The sequence below is a fragment of the Arthrobotrys flagrans genome, assembly GCF_004000055.1.
Source record: "Arthrobotrys flagrans strain CBS H-5679 chromosome Unknown unitig_13, whole genome shotgun sequence".
NCBI lineage: Eukaryota > Fungi > Ascomycota > Orbiliomycetes > Orbiliales > Orbiliaceae > Arthrobotrys > Arthrobotrys flagrans.
In genome coordinates this window covers 20,823-40,099 of record NW_027137548.1, presented here as the reverse complement: position 1 = coordinate 40,099, position 19,277 = coordinate 20,823, and the positions used below count along the sequence as shown (strand labels likewise).

Here is a 19,277-nt window from a genome sequence, read left to right as displayed (position 1 = left end):
GTTTGAGAAAATTATATGCTGAACGATACCAGAACATCATTGGGTGAACTGCAAAGTTAACGAGCTTTAGCTATGCATATTAGTCGCAATAAACCCTCAATGCCAATTACGTATTGGGTTGCTAGCGATGTTATTATGCACCGCGGTATAAGACTGGAAGTCAACGAACTAAAAGAATTCGTTCGATCTTTAATTAAACGAACGGTAAAAGTTTGGAATCGATTAATTTTCGATATAACTGTACCTGATCTTAATCTTAGAGATCACAGAACGGTTCTGGAAAATATATCAGATCGAAACGCGGCTTACAGCGGTTTAATCAATACGTACGGTAAAATTATAGATATCAAAAATTTTTTCTTACAAAAATTTTTTTCCAAATTTTTTAACAAAGATTTAACTGATGAAGAGAATTATAGAAATCTGTTCACTCTAGCTTAGATAACCGCTTATAAACAAACGGTTAAAGAATTTCTGAATTTGATACTCCTTTTGATACATATTAGCGCCGAACCGCCTGCCCGTGATTTAGAAATTTTAACTACTCGTTATTCGAACACTTAAAATTTGCGAAATTTATTCGTTTACGAAGAAACTATTTTGATAAGCATTTGCTATCATAAAGCTCAGAATATAACTCAGCAACAAAGGTAAGCCTTTTCAAGCTATATAATAAACTCAGTTCTCAAAGTTAATGAAAATCAGATATGTCTACCGCAGCTTGCCCCCACAGTTAGGTCAGATGGTAGCCAATTTTTTAGTTTTCATAACACCAATACGTTACCTAGCTCTTTGGTGGACACTTCGCGCGCAAAATTCAGAAGGATCAGAGCAAGAGATAACGATCAAAGCCAGCCAAGCTCTCTTTTTGACTTATCTCTGGGCGAGACAGAACGACAGGTGGCAAAGCTCAAAGCTAAGCGATTTGCTTCGCAAAGAAACTGTTACATACGGTTTGCCTGAGCTCTCCATTCAAAGTTGGCGACAAATCAGCGTATCTATTGTCAACCACCTGTTCAAAGCTCATAGCGCAGCCATGAACCCTGAAAATGACGAATTTGAAAATAATGAGGACGAGACAGGTGGTTTTGAAGAGTCAAATCCTTGGGATCAACTTGCCTCTCATTCCACCGACGTGGCTGACAAGCGTTACGGCGTGCGGTTGGATATAGGTTATGCCAAGAACGAAAAATCTTTAATAGAGCATGTCAATGCCTGCAGGGCCTGGCAGAAATGGTTGAAAGTCGATCAACACCACCAACCGTCTAACACTAAAATTCATGTCTCAAGAACCGGTTACAAACACGTCAGAAGCGAATCAGCTGAACTGATTAGCAGTCAACCTAAAAGATCGCTCAAAACCCTTGCTGTACAATTTCGCTGGTCTATGGCTGCAGTAGATATGCTCATGTGCTGTCTGTTCAAAACCAAAGATCCCCAATATCGAAGCCCGCAGCAGAAATTGGCCTTAGAACACATTGTAACCGGCACGACCCAAATTCTGACGATCCTACCAACTGGAGGCGGCAAATCGTTGCTCTTCCAGCTGCCTACTCTTCTAAAACGTGCCAAGCACACGGTTGTGATAATTCCGTTCAAAGCACTTCAGAATAACATCATGACAAAATCCTCGAAATTAAATATACAGTGCAGTCTTTGGGATAGTGCCAAACCAAACCAACTCATGCACAATCTGATTTTCGCCAGCTTGGAGCATGTCAGGGGCTCCAATTTTCATTCCTTTTTGCAGCAATTGCAGGCAAACCAGGCCCTGGATCGAATAGTTCTAGACGAATGCCACTTAACTCTGACGGAAGATGTGAGCTACCGACCCACGTTACTGATGTTGAACCAATTGCGGACCTATACTGTGCAGATGGTATGCTTAACGACCACTCTTCCGATAGCCGAGGAGCCCCGATTCCGTCGCCTTTTGAGTTTTGAGAAAGATCAACTTGAAATCATCAGAGCGCCCACCAGCCGGTTCAACCTTAAAATCCAATGCACCACCTACGGCAGCTGGAAAAAAAGTCAAACGTTAACCAAGCAAGCTCTAACCAGCTGGGCGGAACGTCATAAACACCATGACAAACGGGCGGTTTGTTTCGTCAACCAGACAAAAGTAGCTGAAGAACTCGGCTCCAATTTAGGATGTTTGTATTACCATGCGACCATGGCGAACAAAGGAGAAATGTTCGACAAGTAGCGCGCAGATTCCGAACCGGGCCATAAGATAATGATAACAACGGCAGCTCTGTATCAGAACGTGGACTTAAGCAACATTAATTATGTGATGATGTTAGAACCACCTAGTTCCATTTACCACCTCGTTCAAGCTATGGGTAGGGGCGGCAGAGACGGCGGACAAGCGACGATTCTCATCATAATTCCCACGACCTGGCGGCCTAAATTTTTACCCGAAGCGAACACTTCTCAAGCGCTGCTAAAAGAATTCCTAACCTCCGAGAATTGCAGGCACCTGATTCTAAACAGCGGTATGGATAATATGATAGAACGCTGCAACCTCGACGAACCTAACCAGATCAGTTGTGATAACTGCGTCAGATCCTCAGCTTGCAAACCAACCTGGTTCGTGAGCGATCTGCCACGTTCGCGCAAAGATAGCTTGCCTATTGGAAAGATAATTCAATACAAGACCGTTGCGACTAAGGAACTCTCGACTTTAGAATCTGTTGCTCAGAAGCAGCTCGCTACTGGGTTCAACTTAGTACGCAAAGAAAAAGCCACTCAGCAGGAGCAGTTGCAAAATTTCAAAAAAGGCATTGTTCAGTTCAAAAGTGTATGTGCTATTTGCTACGCTGATAAACTGTTATTCAAACAACTTTTAAGGGAGCGCGAGGTCCACAGTTTTGATACTTGCAAGCAAAGGTTCAATTTTATAGATTCGAGGAATATCTTTTTTAAATTGGAGTCGAACGGCTCTTGTTACCGATGCTGTCTCCCGGACGAAATTTGCGGTAGAGACGAGGGCTCCTGCTCTGGGCGATATAAGGATGCGCTGCTGCCTTTGTGTTGGTCCGTGTTTTGGTCATCAAAATATAATGAGCTGCTCCCATCAGAGACTCAAAATCTAGATGCTAATAAGTTCATGAGTTGGCTAGGCCAATCTTACGTGTTTTTAGGCATGCGCAGTTGCAATGCCGTTCGGCTAGCGGCAGAGGTCATAGAGGCAAGCATCGGTGGGAATAAGTGTATATAATCAGTAGTCAGAATGTTCAACCTTTTCATTAATTCAATATCTTCATTTTGTTTGATAGAATCTTCTTTCCATCAATATCAGTATTTAGTTCGCCATCTTATCGCATATCACGCCATTGCGCGTTAAAAGTCAGCCATACTATTCACACTGTAGGCCGCTTAGTAACATCCTAACAGTTAACTGTTTACCAGCATCCTGCTCGCGCAGGGAGGCACTTATTATATTACGGATTATTTTTTTTAAGTAATCTACCAGCGTCCTGTTTACACAGTGAGGTATTTACTTCCGATTAACCTGTCTTTGCTTCGCTGCGGAACAGCTACTGGACCCACCCGCCACGTTGAGGCGCAGGTTATGCGAGGGGAAGGCCCTGTTGAACAGCGCCCCAGCACATGCAAAATCAACAAAGGATCTACATAGCTGTCAATTTATTTCTATTCACTTTGGAGACATACATTCCCACTTCCAACCTGTCCATCCATATGGCGCGCGATTGGCCTGCTATACCCGTCCATCCACATGGAGCGCGGCTAGCTTCCTACTCAAGGATATCTAAATCGAATTTAACATCTGTTGCACTTTGCAGCGCAACTTCAGTATTGGAAACCAAAAATCAATCAACTCGGCCGGATCACAGCAGCCGTTCCAATTTCTTTTCATTTTTTTTCTCCTTTTCCTTATTTCCTTTCCACCAGCTGGTTGGGACAGCTGGTGAAGAGGAGGAATAAAGAGGTGTTCCCATTCGATTTTCGAAACCTATGAAACTCTCGAAATTTTGATAGCAATGATTCTGTTGCGTGCCGTTGCAACTTCGTTCGCCGAAGCGTTCGAGACCCCCAGAAACCCGCATAGCAATGATTCTATTGCGTGCCATTGCAATTCCAGCCAACAACTAACTTAGTTAATTGCTGATAGCGCATCATAGCAATGATTCTGTTGCGTGCCATTGCAACCCCGTCTGCCGAAACATCCGAGACCCCCAGAAACTCTCATAGCAATGATTCTATTACATGCCATTATAATCTCGCCCGCCGAAGCGTGCGAGCCCTCCTAAACGCCCCCGTAGCAATGATTATGTTGCGTGCCATTGCAACTCCGCGCGTCGAAACGTGCGAGACCCCCAGAAACCCTCTATTTTAGGAAGGGGCAGAACGACAAGATCCCAACAATCCGTCTAACGAGCTTAGCGAGCTGTATCCCCATCAGTCCCGATTCACTGCCCCCTTGTAGCTTAACCTAGACCACGTCCCAACCGCGGTCTATACACTAGGCTCAGTTGGCTGTATCCCAAAAGAATCTAGTGAGGTTTAGCCCCCAGCCAGCAATTAACCAAGTTAATCGCCGGTAGCGCGAATGGTTATGCTCCAAAAGTACAAATATAGATGAACTAGAAATATTGTATTTGCTACTGTCCAACGAATATGCTTACTGCGAAGAACTTACAATCCACTGTTGCCGAACGAGGCTTTAGGGTCGATTCCCAAGCTCATGCTGGACTATAGCTGGCAACTGAGTACCGACCAGAGACCTCTTACACTGGGTGCCCCCTCGTTCGGAACAGCTAAAAGCAGCTCAGTTGCAGAACAATCAATCGACGCCGGCTAATCACACACTTCTTCGAACCGTTGCTAGTTCAAGATCGAGCTGTAAGACCCTATAACGCGTTCAAATTGAACGGCTTTTCAACTCTGGTACTAACCGTTCGGGGTATTCCGAGCGAGGCCTTGAGGTTAATTCCCGAGCTCATGCTGGACTATAGCTGGCAACTGAGTACCAACCAGCGGCCTCTTACACTGGGTGCCCCCTCGTTCAGAACAATCGGAAACAATTATGTTGCAAAGCAACAAACCAACGCCGATCAATCACACGCTCCTTCGAACCATTGCTGACTCAGAGTCGAGTAGTAGAACCCCGCAGTGCGTTCGAATTGAGCGGGTTTCTAACTCTGGTACTAACCGCTCAGTACCCCCGACGCGCACATAGAAGTTAATTCCCCAGACAATCCACTGGACTATAACCGGCAACTGAGTACCGGCCAGAGGCCCCTTACGTGTCGCGCCCTGCGCTCCAGAGGCGGTGCGGTTGACAACGAATTGTCAACCGCACCCGTCAGCAGTGGGAAGCAGCTGAGCCGTTGCAAAGCAATCGGCCTAGCCGACGCCCACCAATCTCCCGCTCTTTCAAACCGTTGCCGGTTTGGGGCCGAGCGGACTTTAGCCCCGTAGTGTGTTCGAATTGAACGGGTTTCTAACTCTGATACTAACCGTTCGGGGTGTTCCGAACTAGGCCTTGAGGTTAATTCCCGAGCTCATGCTGGACTATAGCTGGCAACTACGTACTAACTAACGGCCTCTTACACTGGGTGCCCCCTCGTTTAGAACTAGTATGCAAAGCTCCCTGGAAACTGCCGCAGCTGTTACCGGTTCAAACGCCTTGCGTACTCTATACATGAACCTATCTTAGCTTCGTTTTGCAACTACTAAACTCACCCGCCACGTTGAGGCGCAGGTTCTTCGAGTGAGGAAATTAAACTGGTTCCCAAAGCAACTTTTAAGCCGGCTAACTAACTTAGTTGCTTTTTGTACCGTAATTTATACTGTTGTGATTACGTTACCTGTCTAGTCAGCGTATTAAGTTGACTGTATTTTATATCGATTCGGTTGCATTTTATACCGATACCCGCACTTGCTTGGTTGTCTTTTGTATCAGCTTGATTGCTTTCGGTATCGATACTTATATCAGCTTAGTTATCTGCCAGATCAACTTCCGTTGCCTTCCATGCCAACTTATTCCTTGCCATCAGGGATTTGGTTTACAGTTCTGCTTTGATCATAAGCATTACTTAATAGCGGAGGCCTTCGCTCTTTCACCTCTACAGATCCTGCGATCTGGTAACTTGCCCAAAGTGCTCGATGAACAGCGTTTGCTGAAACTGCGCAAATTCGTGCACCACTTTTCTATTGACGGTAGGCAAACGTGACCACAATAAATTTCTCCAAAAATTTTTATGGATGTCACATCAAGGGTAATGCCAATTTCTTAATCACAAAGATCTTAATTTATACAGTTCTGCCATAATCATAGGGGGTACCCTTAGGTCTGAAGCTTTAAAACTTCCCTCCCTATAGATTCTGCCACCCTTCATGTTGCCCAAAGTGCCCGAAGCACAGCATTTACTGAAATTGCACATTTTATTGCACCAGATTTGTACTGACGGTAAGCAAATGTGACCAACATGAAATTTTCAATTGTTTTATGTAGTAATGTTTTAAATACAACAGAAGATAAATTATTTGCCCTGTATGTGGCCGACTTACCCTGTACGTGACGACTTACCCTGTATGTGACCGACTTACCCTGTATGTGATCTACTACAACTTACCCTCTATGTGACTTAGTTACCTTGTATATAACCCAGTTACTCTGTATGTAACTTAGTTATCTTGTATGTGACCTACGGCTTATCCTTGATGTGGCCTAAGACTTACCTTTTATGTAGCCTACGACTTACCTTCTATGTAACTTATTTACCTTTTATGTCACCGACGGCTTACCTTGTATGTAACTTACGATTTACCCTTTCTGTGGCCTACGGTTTACCCTTTATGTGGCCTACGGCTTACCTTCGATGTAACCTACGACTTACCCTTTATGTGGCCTACAGCTTACCTTTTATGTGATTTATTTACCTTATATATAATCTACGACTTAATAGCTTATAACTTAACCTTTATGTGGCCTACGGCTTACCTTCGATGTGACCTACGACTTACTCTGTATGTGACCTACTGTATGTGGCTTACAATTTACTCTCGATGTGACCTACGACTTACCCTCTATGTGGCTTACGGCTTACCCTGTATGTAGCTTACAACTTACCCTCTATGTGGCCTACGGTTTACCTTCGATGTGACCTAAGACTTACCCTCTATATGACCTACGGCTTACCTTCTATATAACTTAATTATCTTTTACTCTATATGGCTGATAATTTACCCTCTATATGACTTATTTACACTTTATGTGGCCTACGACTTACCCTGTATGTAGCCTATAACTTACCCTATATATGACCTACGACTTACCCTCTATGTGGCCCTGTTACCCTGTATGTGGCCTACGGCTTACCCTGTATGTAGCTTATAACTTACCTTATATGTGACCTACGACTTACCTTCTATATAGCCTACGACTTACCCTCTATGTGGCCTACGGCTTACCCTGTATGTGGTTTACGATTTACCCTCTATATGACCTAGGGCTTACCCTCTATGTAACTTAGGGCTTACCCTCTATATAGCCGAGTTACCCTGTATATGGCCTACGGCTTACCCTGTATGTGACCTACAACTTACCCTCTATATGGCCTACGACTTACCTTCTATGTGGTCTACGGCTTACCCTCTATGTGGCCCAGTTACCCTGTATGTGACCTACGACTTATCCTCTATGTGGCCTACGACTTACCCTCTATGTGGCCCAGTTACCTTATATGTGGCCTATGGTTTATCCTGTATGTGACCTATAACTTACCCTCTATATGGCCTACGATTTATTCTCTATGTGACCTACGGCTTACTTTCTGTGATCTACTACAATTTACTTTCTATATGACTTAGCTACCTTGTATATAACCTAGTTACCTTGTATGTAACTTAGTTACCCTGTATGTGACCTACGACTTACCCTTGATGTGACCTAGGACTTACCTTTTATGTAGCCTACGACTTACCTTCTATGTAACTTATTTACCTTTTATGTGACCTACGATTTACCTTATATGTGGCTTACAATTTACCCTCGATGTGACCTACGACTTACCCTTTATGTGGCCTACAGCTTACCCTTTATATAACTTATTTATCTTATATGTGATCTACGATTTACCCTCTATGTGACCTAAGGCTTACCTTCTATGTGACTTACAACTTACCCTCTATGTAATCTAAGGCTTATCCTCTATGTGGCCGAGTTACTTTTTATATGACCTACGACTTATTCTCTATGTGGCCTACGGCTTATCTTGTATGTGACTTATAATTTACCCTCTATGTGACCTACGGCTTACCCTCTATGTGATTTACGGTTTACCCTTTATGTGACTTAGAGCTTACCCTCTATATGACCTATAACTTACTCTTTATGTAATCTAGAGTTTATCTTCTATATAGCCGAGTTATTTTATATATAGTCTACGATTTACTTTGTATGTAGCCTATAACTTACTTTATATGTGACTTACGACTTACTTTTTATGTGGCCTATAATTTATCTTTTATATAGCTTAGTTATTTTATATGTGATTTATGATTTATCTTTTATATAACCTATAGTTTATTTCGTATATAGCTTATAACTTATTTACAAAGTATTAATTGTTGAAGTCAGTATCTAATTTTAACCTATGAAGTATTAGTTGTTGAAGTCAATATTTAATTTCAATCTGCATAGTGTAAGCGAGTTATAGTCTTGACAAAAAAATTAGCACTGATTTCAAGCACTGACTCCATTGCGCTTTTAAGTAAATTAAGCGAGAATAGGATTGCTGCGTAACAAAGAGAATTTGTTAAAACACAGGTTAGTAACTAGTTCAGCTAATAACCAGGCCTATAACCAGGCTAGTACAAACAGACAGACAGACAGACGGACGGACAGGTAGACAAACAAACAAATAGACAGACAGGTGAACTAACAGATTGACAAACAGACAAACAAGTAGACAGACAGGTAGATAGACAGACAGGTAAGCAAACGTACAAACAGATACAGGTAGACAAATGACGGACAGACGGACAGACGGACAGACGGACAGACGGACAGACGGACAGACGGACAGACGGACAGACGGACAGACAGACGGGTGGACAGACAAGTGGATAAACAGACGGACAAACAAGTGAATAGACAGACGGATGAACAGACAGACAGACAGACGAGTAGGCAGACAGGTGAACTAACAGATTGACAAACAGACAGACAAGTAGACAGACAGGTAGATAGACAGACAGGTAAGCAAACGTACAGACAGATACAAGTAGACAGATGACAGACTGACAGACAAACGAACAGACAGACGGACAGACAGACAGACAGACGGACAGACAGGTAGACAGACAGACAGACGGATGGACGGACGGACGGACAGATAGACAGGTGAACAAATAGACAGACAGGTGGATAAATAGAGAGATAAACAGACAGATAGACAGGTAAACAAACAAATAGATAGACAGACAGGCAGACGGGTAGACAGATAGGTAAACTAATAGATTGACAAACAGACAAACAAGTAGATAGACGGGTAGATAGATAGACAGGTAAGCAAATATATAAATAGATATAAATAAACAGATAATAAATAGATAAATAGACGAACGAATAGACAGATGAATAAATAAATAAATAAACAAATAAATAAATAAATTAATAAATAGACAAGTAAATAGACAAGTAAATAGACAGTTAGAAAAATAAGTTAATAAATATCTAAATATATAAATAAATTAATAAATAAATAGATATTTAAATATTTAAAAATTATTATAATAAGTATTTGATTTAAAAATTGAAACTAATTGGTAGATTTATTCGATATTAGACCTAATATTAATTTTCTGATTAGTCGAAAGGGCGGTTCGGTCCCTAATCGGTAGGTTTATTCGATACTAGGCCTGGTACTAATTTTCTGATTGGTCGAAAGGGCGGTTCGGTCCCTGATTGGGAAGGTTTAACGGTGATAAATACTCTAAGATTTTGAAAATTGGAACCAGGCCTGGTTCCAATTTTTTGATTGGTCGAGCGCGCTTGTCAAACACCACAAAAAAACATTTGTGTTGGGCGTGTTGCAAGGTGGACAAACAGGTGGACAAACAGACGGACAAACAGACGAACAGACAGACGACAGACAGACAGACGGAAAGACAGACAAACGGAAAGACAGACAGACAGACAGACAGACAGACAGACAGACAGACAGACAGACAGACAGACAGACAGACAGACAGACAGACAGACAGACAGACAGACAGACGGACGGACGGACGGACGGACGGACAGGTGGACAGGTGGACAAATAGACAGACAGGTGGACAAATAGACAGATGGATAGACAGACAGGTAAACAGACAAATGGACAGACATACAGACAGACGGGTAAGCAGACAGGTGAACTAACAGATTGACAAACAGACAGACAAGTAGACAGACAGGTAGATAGACAGACAGGTAAGCAAACGTACAAACAGATACAGGTAGACAGATGACAGACTGACAGACAGACTGACAGACAGACGGACAGACAGACGGACAGACAGACAGACAGACGGACAAACAAACGGAAAGACAGACAGACAGACAGACAGACAGACAGACAGACAGACAGACAGACGGACGGACGGACGGACGGACGGACGGACAGGTGGACAGGTGGACAAATAGACAGACAGGTGGACAAATAGAGAGATGGACAGACAGATAGATAGGTAAACAAACAAATAGATAAACAGACAGGCAGACGAGTAGACAGACAGATAAACTAATAGATTGACAAACAGACAAACAAGTAGACAGATGGGTAGATAGATAGACAGATAAGTAAATGTATAAATAAATATAAATAGACAGATAATAGATAGATAAATAGACGAACGAATAGACAGATGAATAAATAAATAGATAAACAGATGAATAAATAGATAAATTAATCAACAAACAAGTAAATAGACAGATAAATAGACAGTTGAAAAAATAAGTTGATAAATATATAAATAAATTAATAAGTAAACAGATATTTAAATATTTAAAAATCATTGTAATAAGTATTTGATCTAAAAGTTGAAACTAATAATTATATACGTAAATATATTATTATTAAATAATAGAGTAATAGTTAGTTAATTATTAACCGCTAATCGCTGATTATTAATTTATTAATAATTAATAGTTAGAGTAATCGCTAATCGCTAGTTAAATATTAAAAAGATATTAATAAAATATAAAAATAATAGTTAATAAAAATATAAAATAAGATATAAAAATAAAAATATAAAATAACAATAAAAATATAAAATATAAAATATAAAATGTAAAAATAAAAATAAAAATATAAAATAAAAAAAGTGAAATGTAAAAATAAAAATGATTATAATATTTTGTCAGAATATCTTACCCTCGATATGATCTTACCAGATACAGGGTAACTGGTTACCCTGTATGTGCCTACTACTTACCCTGTACATGACTAGCTTAGTCACCCTGTATGTGCTACTCCCTGTATATAAACTCTTCGACAGAACACTTTAGTCTAAGAGCACTTAACCAAGTACACATCACTCCACCTAATCTTCTAACATATTTTTAATGTCAAATTTAAAGTAGATATAAAAATTAAAATATAAAGATTGTAATAAATATAAATAATTATAAAAGTTATAAAGAAATGTAAAAATAAGTAAATATCAATAAATAAATATAGTTAAATAAAGTTGTAGTCATAAATATTAAAATTAAAATGAAATAATTTTTTTAACGTTAAAATCAAAATTAGAATTAGAATTAGAATTAAAATTAAAATTAAAATTAAAATTAAAATTAAAATTAAAATTAAAATTAAAATTAAAATTAAAATTAAAATTAAAATTAAAATTAAAATTAAAATTAAAATTGAGAAATTAAAGTTTAGAAATAAAATATTAATATTAAAATTAAAATTAATTAATAATTAAAAATGAAAATGAAAATAAAATATAAAAAATGAAGTATAAAAATGTAAAAATAAAAGTTATTATTAATATTAATTAGTGTTAGTATGAATTAATATTAATATAAATTAATAATTAGTAAAAAATAGAGCAGAAATAAAAATAAAGATAAAAATAAAAATAAAAATTAGAATAGAATAATATTAAATAAAAGATAAAAATAAAATAGTTATAGAAATAAAATATAAAAGAAAAAAGTATAATAAAAATATAGAATAAATTTAAAAAGTAGTTATATATATAGCGTAGTTAAATATAAAAATAAAAAAAATAATGAATTATGAAGATTAATTAAAATTAAAATAAGTTTAAAATTAGAATAAATTTAGAATTGAAATAAGTTTAGAATGAGAGTAAATTTAAAATGAAAATAATAAGTTTAAAATGTAAATAAATTGAAAATTAAAAAGTAGATTTAAAATTGAAATAAGATTAAATTTAAAATTTAAGAAAATTTAGAATTAATATTAATAGTAAAATAATTAAAGTAGATTTAGAGTTAGAATTAGAATTAATATTAGAATAAAGTTAAAGTAGAATTAAAATTAAAAATTAAAAATAAAATTAGAATAAAATTAAAATTAATAGTAAATTAAAATTATAAGGAAGTTAAAGTAGAATTAAAAATAAAATAAAACAAAATAAAAGAGAATAGATTAAAATTAAGATTAAAATAAAATTAAAATTGGAATGAAAATAAACAGGAATAAAATAATAAAAAAAATAATTAAAAAAAATAGAATAAAATAGAATAAAATAGAATAAAATAGAATAAAATAGAATAAAATAGAATAAAATAGAATAAAATAGAATAAAATAGAATAAAATTAAAATAGAATAAATTAAATTAAGATTTAAAATAAATTAAAATTAAAAGAGATAAAAAATTAGAATGGGGATAGAATAAAGTTTATTAAAAATGAAATATAATAAAATAAAATAGAAGAAAATTAAATTAAAATTGAAATAAATAAATTAAATTAAAATAGAAATGGAATAAAATTAAAATGGATTAAATAGAAAAGAGTAAAGTTGAAATTAAAATTAGAATTAAAATAGATTAAAATAGATTAAAGTTAAAATTAAAATAGAAATAGAAATAGACATCAGGAAAAAAACATGTTTCCATCCTGCTATTTTAGCAGGGGAGTTTCTATCGCGCTCTATCCTGTGCTATTTTAGTATTTTTAAGCTATATAATTGGTTTAAAATTCGCTTATTTTTGTTGTGGTTTTTCTTGAACCAATTATATAGCAGAAAAAACTGCGATGGAAACCCCCCTGCTAGGATGGGCAGGATGGAAAAATGTTTTTTTCCTGATGGAAATAGAAATAAAATAGAGTAAAATAGTAATTAAAATAAAGTAAAAGAGATTAAAATAGATTAAAATAGATTAAAATAGATTAAAATAGATTAAAATAGATTAAAATAGATTAAAATAGATTAAAATAGATTAAAATAGATTAAAATAGATTAAAATAGAATTAAAATTAGAAATAAAATAGAGTAGAATAAAAAAGAATAAAATTGAAATTAAATAGAATTAGAGTTAAAATAGAATAGAATAAAATAGAATTAGAGTAGAGTTAAAATAAAGTTAAAGTTAAAATAGAAATAAAATAAAAATAAAATAGAAATAAAATAAAAATAAAATAGAAATAAAATAAAAATAAAATAAAAATAAAATAAAAATAAAATAGAAATAAAATAAGAACAAAAATAAGAATAAGAATAAGAATAGAATAGAAAGAAAATAAAAATAAAAATAAAAATATGAATAGAAATAAGAATAACAATAAAAATAAAATTAGAATTAGAATTAGAATTAAATAAAATTAAGGGTAAAATAAAGTTAAAATTAGAATTAAAATAGAATAAATTAAGATAGAAATAAATTTAAAAGAAAAATAAATTTAAAATAAAATTGGACTTAGAACAAAATAGAATTAATAATAATAAAACTAATTTATAGTTTTAATCGATATTACCGGTGGTGTCGATTTTCTGATTGGTCGAAAATTGGTTTCGGTCGCCTGATGAGATAAAAATCGAAAATAAATATCTTAATAAAAAAAAAATTGATACTATTAATAGTGTTAATTTTCTGATTAGTCGAATTCGCTTGTTAAATATTATTGAAAAATATTTGCGTTGAGCGTGTTGTGAGTTTGAAAAATCTAATATTGTTTGATGTGTTCTATTTTTATTCAAACGAAATTTGATAAATATTAATTATATTAAGATTAAACTGTTTAGCCTTTTTTTTTCTGAATTTTTATTGTAAATATTACTCGACGATATAGATCGAAAAATAGCTGTTATAAATGATAAAGTAAATATGAAATGTTTTTTTGAATATAATAGCGAATTGTATTAAATAATATGTATAATTTATCGCTTTATTGTTTTATCGAATAGATTGAATGATTATCTTCGAAATATTAAAATGTATAGCGAAATATTTTCGACGATTCGAAGCGAATAAGTTCAAAATTATATTAAAAAAGAAATCGTGAATTTTGATAATGTAACGCGATAACTGAATAATTAAAAAAAAATACGCGAATTAAAGATTGTAAAATATTTTTGATATTAAAATTGCGATTTTAGATTTTCTTTATTTAAAATGATACGCGTATATTGTATTAAAAAATATAATATTAGAAAGCGAGTCGAGCGACTACGAGAAATAACGAAAACGAAGATAAATAACAATTAATATTAGATATAATCTATGTTTAAAACGTTTAATTTGTATTATTATTACTTCTTAGTAAATAAATAGTTATTAACGAATATAAAAGATCGAAATACTTTATTGTTTAAAAATTTGATAGAAAAAACGACGTATGCGAATATAAGCGAATTATTCGCTTAAACTACAAAACGAAGAAAAAAAAATCGAGTTTGTATTACGATTATAAATTTTTGAGAAATTTTAACGCCGTGGATAAACTTAATTAATTAAGCGGAATATTTAAAAAATTTAGAGCTAAATAAATTAATAGCGATTAATATTCTACTGAATCGTAAGATAATCGAAAACGAACTTTTGTTAATATATGTGACTATTAAAGTTATGTTTGACGAGACGATAATCGATCTTAATAAAATTAGTAGAAATTTAAGATAGTAATAAAGAAGTTTTAAAATCGAAGAGTTTTTATATTGAATATTAAAAGCGTTTAGATCGATAATCGATTTCGACTGATATGTTAGTTATTAATAAAAACTAATCGTTTATTGTTTACGAATTTACAATCTTTTTACATCGAAAAAACTTTATAAATATAAAATTAACTTTAAAAAAGACTTAGAAAAATAATTGAAATATATTAAATTACTCGCTCGATTATTAGCTGTAACTGAAAACAAATCTCGTTAAAAAAAATAAACTTTTAAAAGATTATATTTTCATTTTTAGCGTGATAATTTTAAAGCGAAAGTTTCTAAATAAAAGGTAGAAAAATTTACTTATTTATTTTATCGCGATTTTAAGTATCGACGAGCGTACTTATTAGTTGAAGGAATTCAAAAATTATACTAGTATTTTAGTAGAACTAATATATTATTTTTAGTTAATATTATTACGAGATTACTTAATTTCGTTAAAGAAAAGCATTTTGAAAAATAAAAACTTAAAGTTAATAAAAAATAAACAAGTTAATTAAATAATTGAGTATTTTCAACAATATAAGTAAATGTAGTTAATTAATAGTAGCTACATACTAATAAGCTTGATATTAAATAATTTTACTTACGGGTTAAAGAAATCGGCGCTCGTTTCAAATTAAGCTTATATATTTTAAATAAATTTATAGATTAAGATAAAACTTAAATATAAAGGATAATCGATAATTATTAATAATCTAAAAAATATAATACGAAAGTTAATAAAAGAAGTAATCGATTTTCTATAACGAGATTTAATATTTATTAAAAATAACGAACAATGATTCGTTGTAAATTTAAAGAATATCGACAATAATATAGCTTTGAAAACGAAAAGCACTAACAGTACTTTCTTAAATCTTAACATAGCAATAAAACTCGTAGTTGATATTAAACTAGTTTAAAACAGATTATTCAAGAATATTAAGGTTAAGAAACGAATGTTAAATATAACTACAATTACTGATTTTAATACTTAGTTAATTTTTAAAAATTCAGAGCTTAAGTTTTACAAATAATTAATTAATAAATTCTTAAACAATTTATTCGTTCTCGTATACGTTATTAGCGACGTATCAATTAGAGGTATCGAGATCAGTTATACGCAATATCGAAACAATACGTTAATCGATAGAAACTTGTTTATAATTAGTGATAAAATGATCTTTATCTCGTAATATTATAAAAGAATAGTTATTACGAATTAGTTGAAAATTATATTTAAAATTTTATCAAAAGTTATCGGCGATTTAGTAGTACTATATTTTTGATACGTCAGATTGTTTATTGATAATCTAGATGTTATATATCGCGAGAATAAACTGGAGACGGATTATTTGTAAAAGAATAATAAAAGTAATTACTAGAGTAATAACTGTATAATGTAGGTAATTAAAGAAATAATTAAAAAAAATTTAGAAGTAAAGTTAACTGTTCGCTTCTATTATTATATTGTCGTTATATTTAGTAAAGACGTAATTCACTGAAATAGATTAATAATTGAATAATTTAAGAACTTTAGCAATGAAGATTCTCTACTAAACGAAATAAAAGAGCTTAAAAATTACAATATAGAATAGATAATCGCAGCTTAATAAATTAAATATAGTATTTGATAAAGACTTAATTATTATAAGTAGGCGGTTAATTTAACATCGAAATTAATATTTAAGTCTCTAAAATTATTTACGAGAATAAATAAGGAATAATATTGATTTTTAGATCTAGATAATAACGAAAACGAGAAATAATTATTAAATAATAAAAAATATCGTCGATAAAAATCTTTAGTAAATAATAAGTAAATGTGAAAGATTTTTCTTAAAAAGTTTATAATCAAGCTAACAATATTTTAATTGAGTAAGAAAAGGGAAATCTTAAATCTTTAATTATAAAAAGATAGTAGTCGTTTATAGATTTTAAAAATACGCGAATTGAAATATTGAAAGATATTAACGTTTACGTCTTCAGGAACTCGAAAGACACAGCTTATATAATATTAAAAAATAAATTTAATTATAATAAATTTAAATCAAAAGAATAGTTAAAAGGCGCAATATTAATACTTAAAAAACAACTATTAACTATTACAATTTTGCCTATAAAAAGCGATAAAATCTTATTATAGATGTTATCGGCGGCCGCGGACTAGCGAAATATAACAACAGTAATAATCTCTTATATCAACCTTATAAATAATATTATCAAACGATACAATAAAGTTAATTTGAAGATAAATTACTAACATTCTAATTGCTAACCATATGGCAATCGAATAATAATAGCGGTGATAAAAAGCACTATTAATTTAATACAATATAATATTAATTAATACTAGATTTTTTTATAATATCTTTCTGTTTTTAAAGCCAATGGGTTTTTTAATAGAATAATAATCAACGAATATTATATAATAATTACTAAAGACGCATCAAGAAAAAAACATTTTTCTATCCTGTTTATTCTAACAAAGAGGTTTTTATCACAGTTTTTTCTATTATATGATTAATTCAAGAAAAACTATAATAAAAATAAACGAATTTTAAACTAATTATATAGCTTAAAAATACTAAGATAGCATAAAATAAAGCGCGATAAAAACTTCTCTGCTAAGATACATCAGAAAAAAAACATTTTTCCATCCTGCCATCCTAGCAGGGGAGTTTCCATCGCAGTTTTTTCTACTATGTGATTAGTTCAAGAAAAACCACAACAAAAATAAGCGAATTTTAAACCAATTATATAGCTTAAAAATACTAAGATGACACAGGATGGAGCGCGATGGAAACTCCCCTGCTAGAATGGCAGGATGGAAACATGTTTTTTTCCTGATGTAATAGAATAAAAATATATTTTTTTTCTAATACAAATTTTGATCGGCGATAAATTAGATATTTTATCTTAAATTGTTAAACGTATTAATATTTTTTACAACAGTAACATTATTATTACGAATAAAGATAGTTTTCGAAAATTTATTAGCGTTAATCGATAGTCTTATTCATTACATACGAAAACAAAGTTTACGAACAAACATTAGTATAAACGTAATAAAATATAGCAACAAACGAATAATAATAATAACATTAAAACTAACAAAAAAATACAAAAGAACGCTAATATCGAAATAAAAAATTGTAATTTATACTCGATTTAAAAACAAGGCGAAAATACTCGCGAAATTAAAAATACTTAATTATTAATTTTATCACGAAAAAGCGAACGAAAAGGTTAAACGATTAACGCTTAACAAATAATAAAAGTCAAAATAGACATTTTTCACAGCGACAATAACATTCAGCTATAACATAGATTATCCGAATATTATAGAAATAATTTACGTTAAATTACTATATAATTTAATCAATTATATATAAAAAAGCGAAAGAGCGAAAAGATATTTCAAAAAAAACAAATCGATAATTATAATCGAGAAATAAAAAATATAAACAATAAAAGACAAAGATAGCTGAATATTAGTTAAAGTAAAATTTTTAACATATAACACAGACTATTTTCGATCGATAATTGTAATAACAAAATACAGATTAATATCGATATCAAGATTCTTAAACGATAGCGAGAGGGAGAACTACGATAAATTATTAATTAATTCATACGATAATTATAAAAAAATAAATAAAAAAAAGACGAAAAGTGAAATAATAAAGACGGTAAAAATAAAAATACAAAAAAAAAAAAAAAAAAAAAACTAAATTATAAATATGTTAAAATAGTTAAGCAGCGATTATATAACGTGTCTACTAAATAAAACGAAAGACGCAAATAGTTATAAGTTATACGAATATAGGTAAGAAGCGAGATTCAATTTTAATAATATTATTAAGTTTAATCAGTCGATTAAGTAGCTGAGTAATTAGAGTTATTATTAGACGTGTAATTTACTAGAAGAAGTATACGAAAAAGCGAGTAAATCAAAAAACAAACATAAAAATTACGCGTATAAATAAATAATAATAACAATAGCGCTTTATAATTAAAAAAAAGAGTCGAAATTTGAACAGTGAACGAAAAAATTTATTAAAATATCAAATTAATCGATGAAATTTAATTATAACGAGTGATTAAGATAAAAACGAACGAATAAATTATATAAAATTAGAACA

The 19,277-nt window shown here is 32.5% G+C and overlaps 1 protein-coding gene across 1 annotated transcript; it reads left to right on the top strand.

Annotated features, from left to right (window-relative positions):
- Nucleotides 1-1,036: 1,036 nt before the first annotated feature.
- On the top strand, nucleotides 1,037-2,206 carry DFL_003141 (uncharacterized protein; the record flags this gene model as incomplete). The annotated part of the gene is made up of 1 exon (XM_067632036.1): nucleotides 1,037-2,206. One exon carries the CDS (start codon nucleotides 1,037-1,039, stop codon nucleotides 2,204-2,206), a length of 1,170 nt encoding a protein of 389 aa, XP_067492717.1.
- Between the last annotated feature and the right edge of the window lie 17,071 nt (nucleotides 2,207-19,277).